Genomic DNA, 7884 nt, shown 5'->3' with positions numbered 1-7884 from the left:
TATCTGTCGGCGGATGGCTGGATGCTGCTAATCCCCGTTCATTTGCTGTGGATCAATGCAAATCCGCCAGTGTGAGTGAAATGCACTCCTTGCAACCCCCCTGCTGCACAGCCAATGATTCCTCATGTATTTTCCCACCATTAACCAGTCATAATCCCTGCTAATCAGCACTAATCCACATCTCGGAATGTGCAGGAGATTGCAATGTCTCTCCTGGCAGATGGGTGGCGCTCGAGATAGGAAGCATGCACTAATTGTAAAAGGAGGGGTTGCTCATAAAACAGCCCAATAGTTAGCCTTCTTTCTGGTTTTATTGGAAAAATATCTGTTAAAGACGCTACATTCACTGTGCTCGTTTTTAAAACATGTTTTACTGTAATTGCATTATTTTGTTTTGATGCCACAATCTGTTGTGAATTTTTTACCTTAAATCGTTCCGATCAAATGACACTTTTCTTCTTTTTTTGTTTCACAAACACCAGATCAGTGTGTTTGATTTTGTTCCGTTTACAAACCCATGTGGCACATGAGCGTGCAGTACAGTTTTATACCAGCAGGTGACGTCTGTGGTTCGCTTTTAAAATAATAACTTGTGAGTTGGGCCCACTGCCTCAGTGGAGTTTGGATACTTAAGCTTCTACAAATACACTTCTCCCCTTCTTTTTATCCCGTCAACTTTTCCTTTTAATGCCCCTTTGCCGGTAAGTGTAGTAAATCAATTTTACTTGCCATATAATCTCTTCTCGTCGAAGAATATGTGCAGAACAATAAAGAATACAGGGTGTAAATCGAGCTATTTATGGTTATTAAAATGTTTTTTTTAAAACATTAATTTGTTTTGTTATGCGTGTGGAAACAATGAATACAATTAAATATATTGTTTTTTTCTAAAAAGGTTTAATCTTGATTAAAGCACACAAGGTGTAATCTGGAAAACACACATGAACCGCTGTTTAAAGATTTTTAATTTTTTTACAACAAACCCAAATAATGTATGATTTTTTCTTAATTTTCATGATTTTTTTCACCGTAAGATTTTGTATATAATCGGATTAAAATCAAATGTTCGTTCACACTTACTCTGTTTTGCCTTTTGATGCGCATTTTGCAACGCATTACAAATTCGTTTTTTCTCCAAGTATGCAAACCTATAAATCAAAATGCTCAGCTATCGTTTCAAAATAATATTCAGCAGTGACTAAAATCAAATATTTTGACTTTTCAGAGCAAATAAAAAACTAAAAGGCCGAGATTCCCTTCAACCTTGGGGCCTTTTTGAGGCTTAAAACCAGCAAATCTCGATATGTTCTTATTTCAAGAAAAATGACAGCAAGTACTTTTACATTAGTTTTAATAACGTAATTTTATATGATCAAAAATCGAACATTTTTATGCCTTGTCCAAAAACCGTATTTGGAGCATTTATCACAAATATCATCACAAAAAAATATTCAAATATGATACAATTTTCCTGCCATTTAAAACTGCGTCCCAGTGGTTACATATTCACAATCCAAGAATGATTTTATTTATAATTTATTGTGCTCATATGTGTGCATGAACTGCAGCCTGTGATGGTGCAAACCCAAACAAAAGAAATCACAGTGACGACAATTTTGTATATATGTTTTATGTAAGTAATAAAATATTACTATAACATAAATAGAAATGCAACATAGCAGTCCACATTTTGGAGAGCAATCAACGTACAACCAATGAAGAAAACAGAGTGAAATCATCCACTGCAACAAATAGATATAAAAAAATCAAACAACAGAGCTAAACAACTTAAAGAAACAATAAATATATATTTATAAATGAGTCATCAAGAAATCATATTAAAATATCTTTTGGGATATTATTAGTAAGTGTACAAAACTGCCCGGAAAAGAAACAAAACAGAAAAACTGATTTCAGAACAAATACAAGTTTACATATTGGACATATTTACACATTTTTTTTCTAAAATCAACATTTTTTTAAAATATTTTTTGTCATTTTCTTTTAAATAATTGTCATGTTTTTTCATGGGAGAAAATCCCTCAACTGTCTGTTGAACAGCACTGTTTTTTTCTTCTTTTTTGGATTGATGGCACACAAAAAACGTCTAATAAATAAAACAATCCCCTAACCGCGTTGCCTTTCGCGGCCTCTTCATGTGTCGGAGAAAGAGATGTTTTGACATTTGGGGGGCACTAAAAGTTACCTGAGTTGCTCCAACTTCGCGTGATGGTGGCGGGGGGGGAGAAAAAGTTGCATTGACAAAAGAAATAAGTGCTTCGTGGAAAGGAATAAAAAGACAAAATGGAAGAAAACCTAGAAATATAATATTTTTAGCGTCTGCGTGTACAAACTGCGACGTGATAATGTGGCGTTCAAAGGCATGCGTTTAGAACATGTTTGTCCTGACGCATTTGGAAAACTTTTTCATTCTCGCCGTTTTCCTTGCAGATTTTGACCTTGCAATTTTCCGAAGCCCCTCAAACACAACACGCACACAGTAAAATAACCACTGTTAATTCAACACTCTGTAAATAAATATTATATGTTCACTAAGGTTTTGCTAAAAGTTTACTCTTAATTTTGTGTTAGTTATTCTAAACGTACTAAGTAAGAGTTTATTTGAAAGACGTGTTTTGACCTACACGTTTGATAGATATTTTTGGTGTAGTCTACTCAAGAAAGGTGTTAATTTAACACTAAAATAATCGACCTCTGTGAACATATGCTTTTTATTTACATAGTGTTAAATTAACACAGATTATTTTACTGTGCGGGTTTTAATAAATTTGGAATTAAAAGAATAACAAACAGAACACAAAAATAAAATTCATTCAGTGCCAACTTTTCATCCAGTGTTTTTGTATGTTTTTGCAGGCGTGTGGTGCGTTCATGGTCCCCAAAAGGAGGTGATGAATCTCCAGACATCTCCTCGGTTATAATTTGCTAAATAAATCTTTGTTTCGTTTTAAATGGAATATTTGTCACCTAGGCGTGTGTGTTTTTTAATGCAGTCCCAATTCTAAATAAAAAACCGCACATTTCTAGCGTTTTTGTTTTGTCTTAGCAGTCCTGTGGTGCGTTCATGTCTCCGAGATGATTATACACTTGAATTCTCCTCTGATATAATTTTACTTAATAAATCTATGTATTGTTTTAAATGAAATATCTGTCACTAGATGTGCGTTTTCCCTTCATAATTCAGTCCCAATTTAAATCAAAAAACAAAACTGCACGTCTTTAGTGTTTTTGTCTTGTGTCTGCAGGCGTGTGGTGCGTTCACGGTTCCAACCAGGACGCAACTATGGACAGCGTTCATTACTGCTGATGGTTCTAGCCAGCGTTCACAGTCCCCAAAAAGTATGGGATGATGATATTCTTGACATATACCCCGTTATAATTTTAGTGAACATATTCTTGTCTAGTTTTAAATGAAATATTTGTTACTGTATGTTTTCCCCCTTCAACATGTATTCCCAATTCTAAAAGCAAGTAAACTGCGCTTCTTCTGTGTTTTTTTTCCATCTCCTTCATTATGATTTTGGTAAATACATCTTTGTCTTGTTTAAAATGAAATATTTGTCCATTGATGCGTGTTTTCCCTTCCAGCATTGAGTCCCAATTCTAAATAAAAGACGGCAAATCTCCAGTGTATTTGTTTTTGTTTTGCAGGCGTGTGGTGCGTTCACGGTCCCCCCCAAAAAGGAGATAATGAATCTCGTTTCCTCCGTTATAATTGGTATATAAGTCTTTGCTTCGTTTTAAATCGAACATTTTTCACTCGTTGTGTTTTCCCCTTCAACATTTAGTCCCAATTCTAAATAATAATAATAAAAAAACTGCACACAATGTCCCCACTCGCCCCGAAAAGTCTTTTCAAGGAAAGTGAAATAGTGTAAACTCCAAGAAAGTCCCTTTTATTTGTCAATAAATGCAAGTGAGGCAAGTCAGTGCACGGGGCTGTGCATGGAGCGGTGCAGCGGGGGGGTCTCCGCTTGCGAATAAACGTCCTCCATGTTGGGGTGCGGGACTCCCACGGGCGTCATGCGCTTCTCCTTCTGTCTCCGGTTGCAAAACCAAACGCGCACCACCTCCTTCTCCAGCTGCAGCGTACCGGCTAAAGTGCTGATCTCGTGAGCCGAAGGTTTGGGACACTTGAGAAAGTGGTTCTCTAACGCTCCCTTGACGCCCACCTCGATGGACGTGCGCTTCTTGCGCTTGCGACCCTGCGCGGCGATCTTGTCCAGGTTGGTTGGACTCCCAGTGTTAGAGTCAGTCTCCTCCAGCCACTTGTTCAGCAGCGGCTTCAGCTTGCACATGTTCTTGAAGCTGAGCTGCAGCGCCTCAAAGCGGCAGATGGTGGTCTGCGAGAAGACGTTCCCGTACAGGGTCCCCAGGGCCAGGCCCACGTCCGCCTGGGTGAACCCCAACTTGATCCGCCGTTGCTTGAACTGCTTGGCGAACTGCTCCAGGTCGTCGGAGCTCGGTGCGTCCTCGTCTGAATGGTCCTGGTGGTGTCCGAACGCCTGCTGGGGGGACTCCAGATGACCGTCGTGGACGCCCGCCCCGGTAGAGTCGTCGTGGAGGGTCTCCCGCATGCCGTGGTGCAAAGCGCCCGGTTGGGGGCTACCCAGCATGGCGTTCAGGTTCGTGTATCCCGGCTGCGAGTAGACGAGAGCCTGGTGGCCGCCTCCGCCTCCACCGCCGCCGCCACCTCCCCCGCCTCCGCTAGACGCGGGTGACAGCGGGGAGAGGTGGTGCGCACTCGCCGAAGCCCAAGCGCCGTGATGCGCGTTCTGTGCCTGCTGGTGCACCAAGTGCGCCCGGTGGTGGAAACTCAAGTCCTCGCGACCCGGTTTGTGTTCCTGTTGACCCAGGTGCGTGCCGCTGCTCCAGTCGCTGTTGGACGCCGGTTGCAACCACTGGTGGTGGGTCAGGCTCATAGGGTGTCCCGTGTTGGTGGCCGCCAGCCCCTGGAGGTACTCGTGGTGCATCATTTTCTGCACCTCCCGGTACGTCGTGCCCTGGTGCATGCGGTCCGAGTCCGGGTGCATGAGCGGGTTGGACGGCAGCGAGTTATTCCGCGGGATGTATTGAGCTGTTGTCGCCATGGCTCCGACTCGGAGAGAAGTGACGTCCGCCGCGGAGGTCTGCGGGCTTTAGAGCCCCGGACGGCGTCGGCGGATGCTCTGGGAGGTCTTGGGGCCGGGCGAGAGGACACGCCTCCGCGAGGAAAGCATTGGCTCCCTCTCCGTGCGCTCTGCGAGGGGGTGTGAACTTCTTTACGCACAGGCTTTTTTTTTCTTTCCTCCCTCACCACCTTCGCTATAAGCGTTACTTCACTCTAGAACTCCAAACGCGTGGGGACACATTTTTAACTACATTAATTTTAATAATAATAACAGTGCAGGGAGCACCAGTGATGCTTTATGTACACACCAACATTATATGCACTTTATGAGTTGATAATGCCATTTTTTTTGTGCGTAATATGATTCCAGTCAACAACAATGTTTGTCTCCCCTTTAAAGTGTGGAGATGAATTGATTTTATTAACATAAAATGAGATTATAAGCCACGTGGAAGGTACAATTAAATAAAAATGATATGGAGCACAATTCTGTGCAAACACACACGCACACAAGAACACACATTTTTTTGTAGGCATTCAAGATTTATACTTAAAAGTTAAAGCATGTAAAAGCCCTTATTACCTTAGTATGTCATCCATCCATCCATCCATCCATCCATCCATCCATCCATCCATCCATCCATCCATCCATCCATCCATCCATCCATCCATCCATCCATCCATCCATCCATCCATCCATCCATCCATCCACCCATCCATCAATCATTCCATCCATTTTTTGTGCCGCTTAGCCTCAATAGGGTTGCCGGGGTGCCGGAGCCCATCCCAGCTGTCTTCGGTCAGAGGGCAGGGGAAACCCTGAACTGGTTGCCAGACAGTTGCAGGGCACACAGAGACAGATAACTCATTTGCTAAATCACACCTACAGGACAATTTGGACTGGCCAAAGGCTATGGTGGATAGAATTGAACCCTGGACCTCTGTACCATGGGGCTGCCTTAGTGCATCAAATTATTAATTTTGTACTAAAAATTACAATTTCTTAACCCTTCTATCTATCTATCTATCTATCTATCTATCTATCTATCTATCTATCTATCTATCTATCTATCTATCTATCTATCTATCTATCTATCTATCTATCTATCTATCCATCCATCCATCCATCCATCCATCCATCCATCCATCCATCCATCCATCTATCTATCTATCTATCTATCTATCTATCTATCTATCTATCTATCTATCTATCTATCTATCTATCTATCTATCTATCTATCTATCTATCTATCTATCTATCTATCTATCTATCTATCTATCTATCTATCTATCTATCTATCTATCTATCTATCTATCTATCTATTTTTTTTACTCTCTATCTTTCTCTTTTTATCTTATTCAGGCTCTATTTCTACCTGTTTTTCTTAACCTCCACTTCTCTCTCTCTCTCTCTCTCCCTCTCTCTCTCTCTCTCTCTCCCTCTCAATCACTCTCATGCTTTCTCTTTCTCTTTCTCTTTCTTGCTCACTCTCTCTGTTGCTCTCTGTCTCCCTCTTTATCTCACACTCATACCATCTTTCTATTTTTCGGTCTCTCTTTTTCGGTTCTGTTTTTCTTTGTCTCTCTATCCTTTCCACTACATCCATATTCTCCTTGTCTTTCTTTATCTCTCTATCACTCATTTTTTCTGTATATCCCTCTCTTCCTTTTTACCCACCTATCTTTCTCTCTTTCTCTCTCTGTTTCTCTCTCACCTTTCGTTCTCTTTTACTTTTTCTTTATATCTCTTTTTATTATTTTACAGCTTTATTTTTATCTGCTTTTTCTTACCTCTCTATCTGTTCTATCTCTTCCCGTCTTCCTTTACTCCTCTCTCTCGTTTTGCCGACAGGCCCATTTTTTTCTGTACCCCCTTCTCCATCATTATCTCTTTCTACCTTCTCTATCCTACGCTATCATCTAATTTTCTTTACATTTGCATGTCTGTTCGTCCGTCCGTCTCTTCGTCTTCAGGGCACTAAAAATACAATACAAAGATGACTAAATACTAAATGGTTGCCCCCCAGAAGTCTATTTATATGTTTTCAGTGCAGTACATATATATAAAAAATGTCAATTTACTAAGTAGTTGTCCTGAAAAAATAAACAAGAAAAATTCAACAAATCTTACCCCCTACCCAACTAAAACCCCACCATGGTTGCCCTCCAATTCCAAAGTGCATACACTTTATTATGAGGTTACATTTCTTTTCTTTTTTTATTTTCGTGTGCTTTTTGTGCAATTTTTCAAACTTCGGCATAGTTTTTTCGTTGTTTTTTTGGGGGTCTCGAGCCTTCACTACAACACACCAAGTAGCTCCTTATATTCCAATTCAAGAACCGATGATGTCATTTCAATACACACCAACAATAAAAACAAAACAAAAAAACAAAAACATAAATAAATAAAAACAATACAGTACATGTTTTGGGGATTGTGTTTTTTGGGGTACTGCATTCCACAACCCACACACACTCACTTGTCTTATGACTACACACCCCCACAAACATACACACCATTTCAAGGCACACAAACACACACCTCTCCTTTCCTTCCCCTGCTTGATCTGATTATTTTTCCCTTCACGTTTTGTCCCAATAGCAAATTACCAATTCTATGAATTGCAAAGCAGCCTCAGAGACGCTGAGGGGGTATACACACACGCACACACACGTGCACACACACATTGCGAGAGAGTGAGAGAGTGAGCTTGTGGTGGTGGTGGTGGTGGGGGTGCAAAGATTGAAAGGGA

The 7884-nt window shown here is 40.8% G+C and overlaps 1 protein-coding gene across 1 annotated transcript; it reads right to left on the bottom strand.

Annotated features, from left to right (window-relative positions):
* Positions 1–1610: 1610 nt before the first annotated feature.
* On the bottom strand, positions 1611–5153 carry pou3f1 (POU class 3 homeobox 1). The gene has a single exon (XM_088327053.1). It carries the CDS (start codon positions 5109–5111, stop codon positions 3948–3950), a length of 1164 nt encoding a protein of 387 aa, XP_088183179.1. The 5' UTR covers positions 5112–5153; the 3' UTR covers positions 1611–3947.
* Positions 5154–7884: the final 2731 nt, after the last annotated feature.

Source organism: Urocampus carinirostris, chromosome 2 (genome assembly GCF_059441175.1).
Source record: "Urocampus carinirostris isolate Australia breed hairy pipefish chromosome 2, RoL_Ucar_1.0, whole genome shotgun sequence".
NCBI classification, from domain to species: Eukaryota; Metazoa; Chordata; class Actinopteri; order Syngnathiformes; family Syngnathidae; genus Urocampus; species Urocampus carinirostris.
The sequence above is the reverse complement of the archived record's forward strand: the minus strand, read 5'-3'. Positions and strand labels throughout refer to the sequence as shown.

Excerpts from the sequence above, each read along its gene's own strand:
- pou3f1 (XM_088327053.1), bottom strand. The coding sequence starts at position 5,111 with ATGGCGACAACAGCTCAATACATCCCGCGGAATAACTCGCTGCCGTCC.